Raw genomic sequence first — 17,500 nt, forward strand, 5'->3', positions numbered from 1 at the left:
CTAATATGTCTATGACCAATAACATCTGCTAATATGTCTATGACCAATAACATCTGCTAATATGTCTATGACCAATAACATCTGCTAATATGTCTATGACCAATAACATCTGCTAATATGTCTATGACCAATAACATCTGCTAATATGTCTATGACCAATAACATCTGCTAATATGTCTATGACCAATAACATCTGCTAATATGTCTGTGTGACCAATAACATCTGCTAATATGTCTGTGACCAATAACATCTGCTAATATGTCTATGACCAATAACATCTGCTAATATGTCTATGACCAATAACATCTTTGATTTGACTGATGTACAGAAACAGACTCAGTTGACAGAGCGGTTCCACTTCCAGACAGTTGACAGAGCGGTTCCACTTCCAGACAGTTGACAGAGAGGTTCCACTTCCAGACAGTTGACAGAGTGGTTCCTCTTCCAGACAGTTGACAGAGAGGTTCCACTTCCAGACAGTTGACAGAGCGGTTCCACTTCCAGACAGTTGACAGAGCGGTTCCTCTTCCAGACAGTTGACTGAGTGGTTCCACTTCCAGACAGTTGACAGAGAGGTTCCACTTCCAGACAGTTGACAGAGCGGTTCCACTTCCAGACAGTTGACAGAGCAGTTCCACTTCCAGACAGTTGACAGAGCGGTTCCACTTCCAGACAGTTGACAGAGCGGTTCCACTTCCAGACAGTTGACAGAGTGGTTCCACTTCCAGACAGTTGGCAGAGCGGTTCCACTTCCAGACAGTTGACAGAGCCACTTCCAGACAGTTGACAGAGCCACTTCCAGACAGTTGACAGAGCAGTTCCACTTCCAGACAGTTGACAGAGCGGTTCCACTTCCAGACAGTTGACAGAGCCACTTCCAGACAGTTGACAGAGCCACTTCCAGACAGTTGACAGAGCGGTTCCACTTCCAGACAGTTGACAGAGCGGTTCCACTTCCAGACAGTTGACAGAGCCACTTCCAGACAGTTGACAGAGACACTTCCAGACAGTTGACAGAGCGGTTCCTCTTCCAGACAGTGGACAGAGCCACTTCCAGACAGTTGACAGAGCGGTTCCACTTCCAGACAGTTGACAGAGCGGTTCCACTTCTAGACAGTTGACAGAGCGGTTCCACTTCCAGACAGTTGACAGAGCGGTTCCACTTCTAGACAGTTGACAGAGACACTTCCAGACAGTTGACAGAGCCACTTCCAGACAGTTGACAGAGCCACTTCCAGACAGTTGACAGAGAAGTTCCACTTCTAGACAGTTGACAGAGCCACTTCCAGACAGTTGACAGAGCGGTTCCACTTCCAGACAGTTGACAGAGCCACTTCCAGACAGTTGACAGAGCGGTTCCACTTCTAGACAGTTGACAGAGCGGTTCCACTTCCAGACAGTTGACAGAGCGGTTCCACTTCTAGACTGTTGACAGAGACACTTCCAGACAGTTGACAGAGCCACTTCCCGACAGTTGACAGAGCCACTTCCAGACAGTTGACAGAGCGGTTCCACTTCCAGACAGTTGACAGAGCGGTTCCACTTCCAGACAGTTGACAGAGAGGTTCCACTTCCAGACAGTTGACAGAGTGGTTCCTCTTCCAGACAGTTGACAGAGCGGTTCCACTTCCAGACAGTTGACAGAGCGGTTCCACTTCCAGACAGTTGACAGAACGGTTCCACTTCCAGACAGTTGACAGAGCGGTTCCACTTCCAGACAGTTGACAGAGTGGTTCCACTTCCAGACAGTTGACAGAGACACTTCCAGATAGTTGACAGAGCCACTTCCAGACAGTTGACAGAGCAGTTCCACTTCCAGACAGTTGACAGAGCGGTTCCACTTCCAGACAGTTGACAGAGCGGTTCCACTTCCAGACAGTTGACAGAGCCACTTCCAGACAGTTGACAGAGACACTTCCAGACAGTTGACAGAGCGGTTCCTCTTCCAGACAGTGGACAGAGCCACTTCCAGACAGTTGACAGAGCGGTTCCACTTCCAGACAGTTGACAGAGAGGTTCCACTTCTAGACAGTTGACAGAGAGGTTCCACTTCCAGACAGTTGACAGAGCGGTTCCACTTCTAGACAGTTGACAGAGCGGTTCCACTTCTAGACAGTTGACAGAGACACTTCCAGACAGTTGACAGAGCCACTTCCAGACAGTTGACAGAGCGGTTCCACTTCCAGACAGTTGACAGAGTGGTTCCACTTCCAGACAGTTGACAGAGACACTTCCAGATAGTTGACAGAGCCACTTCCAGACAGTTGACAGAGCGGTTCCACTTCCAGACAGTTGACAGAGTTGTTCCACTTCCAGACAGTTGACAGAGCCACTTCCACTAAAACTACGAGCAACAGTTACTGACAACCCTGTCTGTTGATTTGTTTTTTCCCCAGAAGGCTTCATGTCATTAGTCATTGAACTGGTCAAAAGGACGTGTTCTCCTCCTCTCTTCGTTATGTTCTGTGTCAGTCTCAGTCAGCCTTCGGTTCCATGTTGTTCTCCTCTTCTCTTCGTTATGTTCTGTGTCAGTCTCAGTCAGCCTTCAGTTCCATGATGTTCTCCTCCTCTCGTCATATACCATTTAACAGCTCTGTTATTCTGCGTAGCAAACATCCCTCCAGACTGCTCTGTCTAATCAAACATCCCTCCAGACTGCTCTGTCTAATCAAACATCCCTCCACACTGCTCTGTCTAATCAAACATCCCTCCAGACTGCTCTGTCTAATCAAACATCCCTCCAGACTGCTCTGTCTAATCAAACATCCCTCCAGACTGCTCTGTCTAATCAAACATCCCTCCAGACTGCTCTGTCTAATCAAACATCCCTCCAGACTGCTCTGTCTAATCAAACATCCCTCCAGACTGCTCTGTCTAATCAAACATCCCTCCAGACTGCTCTGTCTAATCAAACATCCCTCCACACTGCTCTGTCTAATCAAACATCCCTCCAGACTGCTCTGTCTAATCAAACATCCATCCAGACTGCTCTGTCTTATCAAACATCCCTCCACACTGCTCTGTCTAATCAAACATCCCTCCACACTGCTCTGTCTAATCAAACATCCATCCAGACTGCTCTGTCTAATCAAACATCCCTCCAGACTGCTCTGTCTAATCAAACATCCCTCCAGACTGCTCTGTCTAATCAAACATCCCTCCAGACTGCTCTGTCTAATCAAACATCCCTCCACACTGCTCTGTCTAATCAAACATCCCTCCAGACTGCTCTGTCTAATCAAACATCCCTCCACACTGCTCTGTCTAATCAAACATCCCTCCAGACTGCTCTGTCTAATCAAACATCCCTCCACACTGCTCTGTCTAATCAAACATCCCTCCAGACTGCTCTGTCTAATCAAACATCCCTCCAGACTGCTCTGTCTAATCAAACATCCCTCCACACTGCTCTGTCTAATCAAACATCCCTCCACACTGCTCTGTCTAATCAAACATCCCTCCAGACTGCTCTGTCTAATCAAACATCCCTCCAGACTGCTCTGTCTAATCAAACATCCCTCCACACTGCTCTGTCGAATCAAACATCCCTCCACACTGCTCTGTCTAATCAAACATCCCTCCAGACTGCTCTGTCTAATCAAACATCCCTCCAGACTGCTCTGTCTAATCAAACATCCCTCCAGACTGCTCTGTCTAATCAAACATCCCTCCAGACTGCTCTGTCTAATCAAACATCCCTCCAGACTGCTCTGTCTAATCAAACATCCCTCCAGACTGCTCTGTCTAATCAAACATCCCTCCACACTGCTCTGTCTAATCAAACATCCCTCCAGACTGCTCTGTCTAATCAAACATCCCTCCAGACTGCTCTGTCTAATCAAACATCCCTCCAGACTGCTCTGTCTAATCAAACATCCCTCCAGACTGCTCTGTCTAATCAAACATCCCTCCAGACTGCTCTGTCTAATCAAACATCCCTCCAGACTGCTCTGTCTAATCAAACATCCCTCCAGACTGCTCTGTCTAATCAAAACATCCCTCCAGACTGCTCTGTCTAATCAAACATCCCTCCAGACTGCTCTGTCTAATCAAACATCCCTCCAGACTGCTCTGTCTAATCAAACATCCCTCCAGACTGCTCTGTCTAATCAAACATCCCTCCAGACTGCTCTGTCTAATCAAACATCCCTCCAGACTGCTCTGTCTAATCAAACATCCCTCCAGACTGCTCTGTCTAATCAACATCCCTCCAGACTGCTCTGTCTAATCAAACATCCCTCCAGACTGCTCTGTCTAATCAAACATCCCTCCAGACTGCTCTGTCTAATCAAACATCCCTCCAGACTGCTCTGTCTAATCAAACATCCCCAACTGCTCTGTCTAATCAACATCCTCCAACTGCTCTGTCTAATCAAACATCCCTCCAGACTGCTCTGTCTAATCAAACATCCCTCCAGACTGCTCTGTCTAATCAAACATCCCTCCAGACTGCTCTGTCTATCAAACATCCCTCCAGACTGCTCTGTCTAATCAAACATCCCTCCAGACTGCTCTGTCTAATCAAACATCCCTCCAGACTGCTCTGTCTAATCAAACATCCCTCCAGACTGCTCTGTCTAATCAAACATCCCTCCAGACTGCTCTGTCTAATCAAACATCCCTCCAGACTGCTCTGTCTAATCAAACATCCCTCCAGACTGCTCTGTCTAATCAAACATCCCTCCAGACTGCTCTGTCTAATCAAACATCCCTCCAGACTGCTCTGTCTAATCAAACATCCCTCCAGACTGCTCTGTCTAATCAAACATCCCTCCAGACTGCTCTGTCTAATCAAACATCCCTCCAGACTGCTCTGTCTAATCAAACATCCCTCCAGACTGCTCTGTCTAATCAAACATCCCTCCAGACTGCTCTGTCTAATCAAACAGTTTGCAAGTCTCCTGTAGAGTGACACTAATTTGTATGTAATGAGTGAAGCCTTGGGGAGGAACAAGGAGACAAGGTGCAGATTCCCCCATTCTTCCTCCTCCTCACCCCCACCCTCTCACTCCTCACCCTCTCCCTCCTCCTCACCCCTCCCTCACCCTCTCCCTCCTCCTCACCCCTCCCTCACCCTCTCCCCAGTCTCCAACCCCCCTCCCACTTCCTTTGTTTTCCCTCCCCAGCCAATCAGCTGTCCTGTCCCGGGCTGTGTGGGTGTGTCTCTCTGACTGTTCTCTTTGCATTCCTCTGCAGGCATCTCAATAACAATAGAATCCGCACCCTGGGAACGCAGTGCTTTGACGGCCTTCACAGCCTGGAGACTCTGTAAGTTGACCTCTCATTATCATGGAGACAACTACTGCCATTTGGAGATTCTTTGCCCTCTTCATCTCTCTTCTCTCTCCTCCTCCCTTCATCTCTCTTCTCCCTCCTCCTCCCTTCATCTCTCTTCTCCCTCCTCCTCCTCCCTTCATCTCTCTTCTCCCTCCTCTTCCCTTCATCTCTCTTCTCCCTCCTTCTCCCTCCCTCTCTCTTCTCCCTCCATCTCTCTTCTCCCTCCCTTTCTTCTTCCCCACCTCCCTCCCTCTCTTCTCCCTCCATCTCTCTTCTCCCTCCCTCTCTTCTTCCCTCACCTCCCTCCCTCTCTTCTCCCTCCTCCCTCCATCTCTTCTACCTTCTCCTCCCTTCATCTCTATTCCCCCCTCCTCCCTCCCTCATCCCTCCCTCCATCTCTCTTGTCCCTCCTCATCCCTTCCTCTCTTCTCCCTCCTCATCCCTCCCTCTCTTCTCCCTCCTCATCGCTCCCTCTATCTCTCTTCTCCCTCCTCTCTCCCTCCATCTCTCTTCTCCCTCCTCCTCTCTCCCTCCATCTCTCTTGTCCCTCCTCATCCCTCCCTCTCTTCTCCCTCCTCATGCCTCCCTCTCTTCTCTCTCCTCCTCCCTCCCTACATCTCTCTTCTCCCTCCTCCTCCCTCGCTACACCTCTCTTTTCTCTCCTCCTCCCTCCCGACATCTCTCTTCTCCCTCCTCCTCCGTCCCTACATCTCTCTTCTCCCTTCTCCTCCCTGGCTACACCTCACTTTTCTCTCCTCCTCCCTCCCGACATCTCTCTTCTCCCTCCTCCTCCCTCCCTACACCTCTCTCCTCTCTCCTCCTCCCTCCCTCTCTTCTCCCTACTCCTCCCTCCCTCTCTTCTCCCCCCTCCTCCCTCCCTACATGTCTCTTCTCCCTACTCCTCTCTCCCTCTCTTCTCCCTCCCTACACATCTCTTCTCTCTCCTCCTCCCTCCCTCCTTCTTTTGCCACTGACAGTCACACAAGACAGAGAGTTTCCCTTACAGCTCTAGAAGTGGGCCGCTGCTCTCTTGCTCTCTGGTTCTCTCTTGCTCTCTGGTTCTCTCTCGCTCTCTGGTTCTCTCTCGCTCTCTGGTTCTCTCTCGCTCTCTGGTTCTCTCTCGCTCTCTGGTTCTCTCTCGCTCTCTGGTTCTCTCTCGCTCTCTGGTTCTCTCTCGCTCTCTGGTTCTCTCTCGCTCTCTGGTTAGTGTGGGTAACAGAGAGACTTGTGGGTAACAGAGAGACGTGTGGGTAACATAGAGATGTGTGGGTAACAGAGAGACGTGTGGGTAACAGAGAGACGTGTGGATAACAGAGAGACGTGTGGGTAACAGAGAGACTTGTGGGTAACAGAGAGAATTGTAGGTAACAGAGAGACGTGTGGGTAACAGAGAGACGTGTGGGTAACAGAGAGACGTGTGGGTAACAGAGAGACGTGTGGGTAACAGAGAGACGTGTGGGTAACAGAGAGATGTGTGGGTAACAGAGAGACGTGTGGGTAACAGAGAGACTTGTGGGTAACAGAGAGAATTGTGGGTAACAGAGAGAAGTGTGGGTAACAGAGAGACTTGTGGGTAACAGAGAGACGTGTGGGTAACATAGAGATGTGTGGGTAACAGAGAGACGTGTGGGTAACAGAGAGACGTGTGGATAACAGAGAGACGTGTGGGTAACAGAGAGACTTGTGGGTAACAGAGAGAATTGTAGGTAACAGAGAGACGTGTGGGTAACAGAGAGACGTGTGGGTAACAGAGAGACGTGTGGGTAACAGAGAGAATTGTGGGTAACAAGGAAACTTGTGGGTAACAGAGAGACTTGTGGGTAACAGAGAGACTTGTGGGTAACAGAGAGATGTGTAGGTAACAGAGAGACTTGTAGATAACAGAGAGACTTGTGGGTAACAGAGAGACTTGTGGGTAACAGAGAGATGTGTAGGTAACAGAGAGACTTGTAGATAACAGAGAGACTTGTGGGTAACAGAGAGACTTGTGGGTAACAGAGAGATGTGTAGGTAACAGAGAGACTTGTAGATAACAGAGAGACTTGTGGGTAACTATGAAACGTGTCTTCCAGATTGTTGTGGATGTGGGGGTGTTCCTCCACCCCCCCACCCCCCCATAAGGAATAGTGTATCAGTAATGGCAGCAGCTGCTTGGACACAGCCGGCATATTCTCCTCAGGGAGGGGTCTCTGTCTCCACCCTGCGGGGGGTGAGGAGTGCTCACATTAACTCTCCATGTGTCACATGACATCTATTCAGCTCCAGGGACTGGGAGCTATTCGTTAACCCCCTGCCTGCCTGCCTGCCTTCCTTACAAACCTCCTTTATCCATGTGTCATTTTGATAATGGTTAGACATTTACATGTCCACACAAGCAAAGGGCCGATCGTCACATGATCATCCGAACCTAGAGGTCCCCCCCCACAGTATTACATACAGGACCTTATCCTGGCTGCTTCTCCATACAACAACATGGGAAACTAAGTGTGTAGTTCCTATACCTTAAAAACACACTGGCATAGGATCTTACACTCTCTTCCTGGTACCATCCTGGGTCTCCACGACAACAGGTGGTTTATGGTGTCAGAGTAACACTCTCTTCCTGGTACCATCCTGGGTCTCCACGACAACAGGTGGTTTATGGTGTCAGAGTAACACTCTCTTCCTGGCACCATCCTGGGTCTCCACGACAACAGGTGGTTTATGGTGTCAGAGTAACACTCTCTTCCTGGTATCATCCCGGGTCTCCACGACAACAGGTGGTTTATGGTGTCAGAGTAACACTCTCTTCCTGGTACCATCCCGGGTCTCCACGACAACAGGTGGTTTATGGTGTCAGAGTAACACTCTCTTCCTGGTACCATCCTGGGTCTCCACGACAACAGGTGGTTTATGGTGTCAGAGTAACACTCTCTTCCTGGTACCATCCTGGGTCTCCACGACAACAGGTGGTTTATGGTGTCAGAGTAACACTCTCTTCCTGGTACCATCCTGGGTCTCCACGACAACAGGTGGTTTATGGTGTCAGAGTAACACTCTCTTCCTGGTACCATCCTGGGTCTCCACGACAACAGGTGATTTATAGTGTCAGACTAACACTCTCTTCCTGGTACCATCCTGGGTCTCCACGACAACAGGTGGTTTATGGTGTCAGAGTAACACTCTCTTCCTGGTACCATCCTGGGTCTCCACGACAACAGATGGTTTATGGTGTCAGAGTAACACTCTCTTCCTGGTACCATCCTGGGTCTCCACGACAACAGGTGGATTATGGTGTCAGAGTAACACTCTCTTCCTGGTACCATCCTGGATCTCCACGACAACAGGTGATTTATGGTGTCAGAGTAACACTCTCTTCCTGGTACCATCCTGGGTCTCCACGACAACAGGTGGTTTATGGTGTCAGAGTAACACTCTCTTCCTGGTACCATCCTGGGTCTCCACGACAACAGGTGGTTTACGGTGTCAGAGTAACACTCTTTTCCTGGTACCATCCTGGGTCTCCACGACAACAGGTGGTTTATGGTGTCAGAGTAACACTCTCTTCCTGGTACCATCCTGGGTCTCCACGACAACAGGTGGTTTATGGTGTCAGAATAACACTCTCTTCCTGGCACCATCCTGGGTCTCCACGACAACAGGTGGTTTATGGTGTCAGAGTAACACTCTCTTCCTGGTACCATCCTGGGTCTCCACGACAACAGGTGATTTATAGTGTCAGAGTAACACTCTCTTCCTGGTACCATCCTGGGTCTCCACGACAACAGGTGGTTTATGGTGTCAGAGTAACACTCTCTTCCTGGTACCATCCTGGGTCTCCACGACAACAGATGGTTTATGGTGTCAGAGTAACACTCTCTTCCTGGTACCATCCTGGGTCTCCACGACAACAGGTGGTTTATGGTGTCAGAGTAACACTCTTCCTGGTACCATCCTGGATCTCCACGACAACAGGTGATTTATGGTGTCAGAGTAACAGTCTCTTCCTGGTACCATCCTGGGTCTCCACGACAACAGGTGATTTATGGTGTCAGAGTAACACTCTCTTCCTGGTACCATCCTTGATCTCCACGACAACAGGTGGTTTATGGTGTCAGAGTAACACTCTCTTCCTGGTACCATCCGGAGTCTCCATGACAACAGGTGATTTATGGTGTCAGAGTAACACTCTCTTCCTGCTACCAACCTGGATCTCCACGACAACAGGTGGTTTATGGTGTCAGAGTAACACTCTCTTCCTGGTACCATCCTGGGTCTCCACGACAACAGGTGATTTATGGTGTCAGAGTAACACTCTCTTCCTGGTACCATCCTGGGTCTCCACGACAACAGGTGGTTTATGGTGTCAGAGTAACAGTCTCTTCCTGGTACCATCCTGGGTCTCCACGACAACAGGTGATTTATGGTGTCAGAGTAACACTCTCTTCCTGGTACCATCCTGGATCTCCACGACAACAGGTGATTTATGGTGTCAGAGTAACACTCTCTTCCTGGTACCAACCTGGATCTCCACGACAACAGGTGATTTATGGTGTCAGAGTAACACTCTCTTCCTGGTACCAACCTGGATCTCCACGACAACAGGTGATTTATGGTGTCAGAGTAACACTCTCTTCCTGGTACCACCCAAAACAACATGGAAAACTAACTGCCCATGGTAGAAATATGTTTTATTGAAGAGCAGAGTTATAGCTATATGCAGAATACATACTCTTGTGGCTCCATTTTAGTGCTACATAAAGGACATCATTTAGAAAGAACGAGAGAAAATAAGAGAGAAAGAAAGTGAGGCATATACCTTTACTGTAAAACAACATGTACCTTAGAAAACACTCCCTGGCCTAGTAGTACTGTGTTTATTTATCAAAACACTCCCTGGCTTAGTAGTACTGTGTTTATTTATCAAAACACTCCCTGGCTTAGTAGTACTGTGTTTATTTATCAAAACACTCCCTGGCTTAGTAGTACTGTGTTTATTTAGCAAAACACTCCCTGGCTTAGTAGTACTGTGTTTATTTAGCAAAACACTTCCTGGCCTAGTAGTACTGTGTTTATTTATCAAAACACTCCCTGGCTTAGTAGTACTGTGTTTATTTATCAAAACACTCCCTGGCTATTTTTCCGTATAATATCAAAGTCATGACACGGGTCTGTTTCTGTTTAATTAACCCTGCTTCAAATATGACAACGTTTACATGACAGATGTCTGTGTGAGGGAATTAAACAAAGCAAAAATCTACCTGATATTCTCCATCTGAACTCTAGAACCTGAGTTCTAACACACAGACATGATATTCTCCATCTGAACTCTAGAACCTGAGTTCTAACACACAGACATGATATTCTCCATCTGAACTCTAGAACCTGAGTTCTAACACACAGACATGATATTCTCCATCTGAACTCTAGAACCTGAGTTCTAACACACAGAATTTGATATTCTCCATCTGAACTCTAGAACCTGTGCTCTAACACACAGACATGATATTCTCCATCTGAACTGTAGAACCTGAGTTCTAACACACAGACATGATATTCTCCATCTGAACTGTAGAACCTGAGTTCTAACACACAGACATGATATTCTCCATCTGAACTGTAGAACCTGAGTTCTAACACACAGACATGATATTCTCCATCTGAACTCTAGAACCTGAGTTCTAACACACAGAATTTGATATTCTCCATCTGAACTCTAGAACCTGTGCTCTAACACACAGACATGATATTCTCCATCTGAACTGTAGAACCTGAGTTCTAACACACAGACATGATATTCTCCATCTGAACTCTAGAACCTGAGTTCTAACACACAGACATGATATTCTCCATCTGAACTGTAGAACCTGAGTTCTAACACACAGACATGATATTCTCCATCTGAACTCTAGAACCTGAGTTCTAACACACAGAATTTGATATTCTCCATCTGAACTCTAGAACCTGTGCTCTAACACACAGACATGATATTCTCCATCTGAACTCTAGAACCTGAGTTCTAAAATACAGACATGATATTCTCCATATGAACTCTAGAACCTGAGTTCTGACACACAGACATGATATTCTCCATCTGAACTCTACAACCTGAGTTCTAACACAGACATGATATTCTCCATTTGAACTCTAGAACCTGAGTTCTAACACACAGACATGATATTCTCCATCTGAACTCTAGAACCTGAGTTCTAACACACAGACATGATTATTCTCCATCTGAACTCTAGAACCTGAGTTCTAACACACATACATGATATTCTCCATCTGATCTCTAGAACCTGAGTTCTAACACACAGCCATGATATTCTCCATATGAACTCTAGAACCTGAGTTCTAACACACAGACATGATATTCTCCATCTGAACTCTAGAACCTGAGTTCTAACACACAGACATGATATTCTCCATATGAACTCTAGAACCTGAGTTCTAACACACAGACATGATATTCTCCATCTGAACTTTACAACCTGAGTTCTAACACACAGACATGATATTCTCCATCTGAACTCTAGAACCTGAGTTCTAACACACAGACATGATATTCTCCATCTGAACTCTAGAACCTGAGTTCTAACACACAGACATGATATTCTCCATCTGAACTCTAGAACCTGAGTTCTAACACACACATGTCCGTTATTCATTTAGAAAGCGTTCTATGTCCTTCCTGCTGCAGTGTGTCTATGTGTCTCTCCCTGCGTCCCAAATCGCAACCTATTCCCTGTATAGTGCACTACTTTTGGCCAGAGTCATATAGGGCCCTGGTCAAAAGTAGTGCTCTCTAAAGGGAATAAGGTGCCATTTGTTGATGCAGATTCTGACTCTGTGTGTGGTCGTTGTGAACAGGACTCTGTAATAATTGCTGTCCACTTTATATAATGTTTACATACCCTACATTACTCATCTCATGTATATACTGTACTCTATACCATCTACTGCATCTTGCCTATGTCACACGGCCATCACTCATCCATATATTTATATGTACATACTCTTATTCATTCCTTTACACTTGTGTGTATAAGGTAGTTGTTGTGAAATTGTTAAGATGACTTGTTAGATATTACTGCACGGTCGGAGCTAGAAGCACAAGCATTTCGCTACACTCGCATTAACATCTGCCCACCATGTGTAGGTGACCAATACAATTTGATTTGATTTGATTTGCTGTTTCCATACGACCGGACGAACGACCGGCATGCACATGTTCTCCCAGGGTTTTCCTTGTATTACAGACAACCTTCTGTCAGGGTGCAACAGGATATCTCTGTATGCAGTGTGCCAGCAGCACAGATTTCTACTACTGAACCCTGGCCACTCCTGCTGGAGAGATGCACAGGCTGACCAAGCAACCAAACAACCTCCCACGGACAAAGGGGACTGGGAGCCCAAGCCATGATTAGCTCTTAATCCTAGGGGCCACTCTCTGTCCAAATGGTGTCTTAACCCTAGGGGCCACTCTCTGTTCAAATGCTGTCTTAACCCTGGGGGGGGGGGGCACTCTCTGTCCAAATGGTGTCTTAACCCTAGGGTCCACTCTCTGTTCAAATGGTGTCTTAACCCTGGGGGGGGGCCACTCTCTGTCCAAATGGTGTCTTAATCCTAAGGGCCACTCTCTGTCCAAATGGTGTCTTAAACCTAGGGGCCACTCTCTGTTCAAATGGTGTCTTAAACCTAGGGGCCACTCTCTGTTCAAATGGTGTCTTAAACCTAGGGGCCACTCTCTGTTCAAATGGTGTCTTAACCCTGGGGGGGGGCACTCTCTGTCCAAATGGTTTCTTAACCCTGGGGGGGGGGCACTCTCTGTCCAAATGGTGTCTTAACCCTGGGGGGGGGGGCACTCTCTGTCCAAATGGTGTCTTAACCCTGGGGGGGGGGGCACTCTCTGTCCAAATGGTGTCTTAACCCCAGGGGGAGGGGGGGGGGGGGCAATCTCTGTCCAAATGGTGTCTTAACCCCAGGGGGAGGGGGGGGCAATCTCTGTCCAAATGGTGTCTTAACCCTAGGGGGAGGGGGGGATCTCTGTCCAAATTGTGTCTTAACCCTTGAGGGGGGGGGGCAATCTCTGTCCAAATGATGTCTTAACCCTAGGGGGGGACACTCTCTGTCCAAATGGTGTCTTAAACCTAGGGGCCACTCTCTGTTCAAATGGTGTCTTAAACCTAGGGGCCACTCTGTTCAAATGGTGTCTTAAACCTAGGGGCCACTCTCTGTTCAAATGGTGTCTTAACCCTGGGGGGGGGGCACTCTCTGTCCAAATGGTGTCTTAACCCTGGGGGGGGGGGGGGGCACTCTCTGTCCAAATGGTGTCTTAACCCTGGGGGGGGCACTCTCTGTCCAAATGGTGTCTTAACCCCAGGGGGAGGGGGGGGCAATCTCTGTCCAAATGGTGTCTTAACCCCAGGGGGAGGGGGGGGCAATCTCTGTCCAAATGGTGTCTTAACCCTAGGGGGGGGGGCAATCTCTGTCCAAATGATGTCTTAACCCTAGGTGGGGACACTCTCTGTCCAAATGGTGTCTTAAACCTAGGGGCCACTCTCTGTTCAAATGGTGTCTTAAACCTAGGGGCCACTCTCTGTTCAAATGGTGTCTTAAACCTAGGGGCCACTCTAGGTTTAAACATGTTTTCAAATTCTTTGTGGATCTGTGTAATCTGAGGGAAATATATTTATAGAGGTAGATGGAAGGCCGTGTTGCCCAACCGAGTCCTTCGTCCTTTGAAGAATGTCTCTGCTGGTAAATTGGATAAGTTGTAGTAACGTCGATGTGTGGTAGACAGGATACTATGTCTGTTCCTTCCTAACCCTCGTTTGCAGCTGCTATTGCTAACTCAACGGCTAGGAGGTATCACTTCTGTAGTGAATAAGAGTTCCAAGTTCATACCATTCGCAACCAAAGCTCACGCTGATGTTGGCTTCGTTCTGTAGTTATTATCTAAACCATTCTGATATCGGACCGTCGTCCTCATATCCTCGGAACAGGAGGTTACATTGTTGTCAAGGGCTTATATAGGATTGTTATTTCTTTCCAATGTGTCAAGTAATTATCTTTTTGTTTTCTCGTGATTTGGTTGGGTCTAATTGTGCTGCTGTCCTGGGGCTCTGTGGGGTCTGTATGTGTTTGTGAACAGAGCCCCAGGACCAGCTTGCTTAGGGGACTTTTCTCCAGGTTCATCTCTCTGTAGGGGATGGCTTTGTTATGGAAGGTTTGTGAATCGCTTCTTTTTAGGTGGTTGTAGAATTTAACTGCTCTGTCTCTGTCTCTGTCTCTCTCTGTCTCTCTGTCTCTGTCTCTCTCTCTCTCTGTCTCTCTCTCTCTCTGTCTCTCTCTATCTCTGTCTCTCTCTCTCTCTCTCTGTCTATCACATTAGATGTTCTTTCTATTTCCTGTCCAGTCATATGGTCTATTTACTCTTGGTAAAGAGTTCCATTCAGCTGAGAAATATGGATTGGTAAAGAGTTCCATTCACCTATGGCTCTATATAAAACTGTAGATTTAAGTTGATTTGTCCTTGGCTTGGGTTAGTCTTCGCTGCCCTGAATTTGCCTGTCTGGTTTGGTGGTTATGCGTGTTGCTAATATGTACTAATTGGACCAGGGATTGGACCAGGGATGGACCATATAACTGGACATTACTCTAAGTGTGATAGGACCAGGGATCGACCATATAACTGGACATTACTCTAAGTGTGATAGGACCAGGGATCGACCATATAACCAGACAGTACTCTAAGTGTGATAGGACCAGGGATTGACCATATAACTGAACAGTACTGTAAGTGTGATAGGACCAGGGATTGACCATATAACTGGACAGTGCTCTAAGTGTGATAGGACCAGGGATTGACCATATAACCAGACAGTACTCTAAGTGTGATAGGACCAGGGATTGACCATATAACTGAACAGTACTGTAAGTGTGATAGGACCAGGGATTTACCATATAACTGGACAGTACTCTAAGTGTGATAGGACCAGGGATTGACCGTATAACCGGACAGTACTCTAAGTGTGATAGGACCAGGGATTGACCGTATAACCGGACAGTACTCTAAGTGTGATAGGACCAGGGACAGTACTCTAAGTGTGATAGGACCAGGGATTGACCATATAACTGGACAGTACTCTAAGTGTGATGGGACCAGGGACAGTACTCTAAGTGTGATAGGACCAGGGATTGACCATATAACTGGACAGTACTCTAAGTGTGATAGGACCAGGGATTGAATCACCTGATTCAGTGTGCTAGATGTGATAGGACTAGGGATTGAATCACCTGATTCAGTGTGCTAGATGTGATAGGACTAGGGATTGAATCACCTGATTCAGTGTGCTAGATGTGATAGGACTAGGGATTGAATCACCTGATTCAGTGTGCTAGATGTGATAGGACTAGGGATTGAATCACCTGATTCAGTGTGCTAGATGTGATAGGACTAGGGATTGAATCACCTGATTCAGTGTGCTAGATGTGATAGGACTAGGGATTGAATCACCTGATTCAGTGTGCTAGATGTGATAGGACTAGGGATTGAATCACCTGATTCAGTGTGCTAGATGTGATAGGACTAGGGATTGAATCACCTGATTCAGTGTGCTAGATGTGATAGGACTAGGGATTGAATCACCTGATTCAGTGTGCTAGATGTGATAGGACTAGGGATTGAATCACCTGATTCAGTGTGCTAGATGTGATAGGACTAGGGATTGAATCACCTGATTCAGTGTGCTAAATGTTTCATACTCTGAACATTTTCTTGCAACAGTAATTGCCTTATCCATCTTAATAACAATATTATCTATGTGTTCTGACCATGATAAAGCTGCGTGCAACATGATGCCTAGTAGTTTCATTTTTTTCACTTGCTCTATCTCTCTCCCTGTCTCGATATCTCACTCTCTCTGTCTCTGTCTCTCTCTCTCTCGCTCCCTCTCTCTCTCACTCCCTCTCTCTCTCTCTCTCTCCCTGTCTCGATATCTCACTCTCTCTGTCTCTGTCTCTCTCTCTCTCGCTCCCTCTCTCTCTCACTCCCTCTCTCTCTCTCTCCCTGTCTCGATATCTCACTCTCTCTGTCTCTGTCTCTCTCTCTCTCGCTCCCTCTCTCTCTCACTCCCTCTCTCTCTCTCTCTCTGGGTCCACATTGAAGCAATTTTAATGTAAAGTTATTTTCCCAATCTCTGAGTTTGTTCCACTGTGTTGACGTTGATGAGGGTTTGGAGTGCATCTGGCTAAACAGTGAGGCAGGCAGGCTGTCTGGTCTAATGCTCCTGTGATGCTGAACCACCTGCGCCCCAGACAGGGATCACTAACTCTAATAGAAACCAGGTGGAAGACCTGAACACAGACCACTCTGATGATGATGATGATGAGGGGAGAGAGAACGGGAGGGAGGGAGGGAGGGAGGGAGAACAGGAGGGAGGGAGGGAGGGAGAGAGAACAGGAGGGAGGGAGGGAGAACGGGAGGGAGAACGGGAGGGAGAACGGGAGAACAGGAGGGAGAACAGGAGGGAGGGAGAACGGGAGAACGGGAGAACAGGAGAACAGGAGGGAGAACAGGAGGGAGGGAGAACGGGAGGGAGGGAGAACAGGAGGGAGGGAGGGAGAACAGGAGGGAGGGAGGGAGGGAGGGAGGGAGGGAGGGAGGGAGAACAGGAGGGAGAACAGGAGGGAGGGAGGGAGAGAGAACAGGAGGGAGGGAGGGAGAACAGGAGGGAGGGAGGGAGGGAGAACAGGAGGGAGGGAGCGAGGGAGAGAGAACAGGAGGGAGGGAGGGAGGGAGAACAGGAGGGAGGGAGGGAGAACAGGAGGGAGGGAGCGAGGGAGAGAGAACAGGAGGGAGGGAGGGAGGGAGAACAGGAGGGAGGGAGGGAGGGAGGGAGGGAGGGAGGGAGGGAGGGAGGGAGGGAGGGAGGGAGGGAGGGAGGGAGGGAGGGAGGGAGGGAGAACAGGAGGGAGGGAGGGAGGGAGGGAGAACAGGAGGGAGGGAGGGAGGGAGGGGAGGGAGGGAGGGAGGGAGGGAGGGAGGGAGGGAGAGAGGGAGGGAGGGAGGAGGGAGGGAGGGAGGGAGAGAGGGAGGGAGGGAGGGAGGGAGGGAGGGGAGGGAGGGAGAACAGGAGGGAGGGAGGGAGAACAGGAGGGAGGGAGGAGGGAGGAGGGAGGGAGGGAGGGAGGGAGGGAGGGAGGGAGGGAGGGAGGGAGGGAGGGAGGGAGGGAGGGAGG

At 48.3% G+C, this 17,500-nt stretch overlaps 1 protein-coding gene across 1 annotated transcript in view; it reads left to right on the plus strand.

Moving 5' to 3' along the window:
- Positions 1–17,500, plus strand: part of LOC109877201 (leucine-rich repeat-containing G-protein coupled receptor 5) — a 202,366-nt gene that overhangs the window by 134,236 nt on the left and 50,630 nt on the right. The window contains 1 exon segment of the mRNA XM_031815456.1: positions 5,198–5,269. Within this exon segment, the coding sequence (XP_031671316.1) occupies positions 5,198–5,269 (72 nt within the window).

The sequence above is a fragment of the Oncorhynchus kisutch genome, unplaced genomic scaffold (assembly GCF_002021735.2).
Source record: "Oncorhynchus kisutch isolate 150728-3 unplaced genomic scaffold, Okis_V2 Okis09a-Okis19a_hom, whole genome shotgun sequence".
Taxonomy (NCBI): Eukaryota; Metazoa; Chordata; class Actinopteri; order Salmoniformes; family Salmonidae; genus Oncorhynchus; species Oncorhynchus kisutch.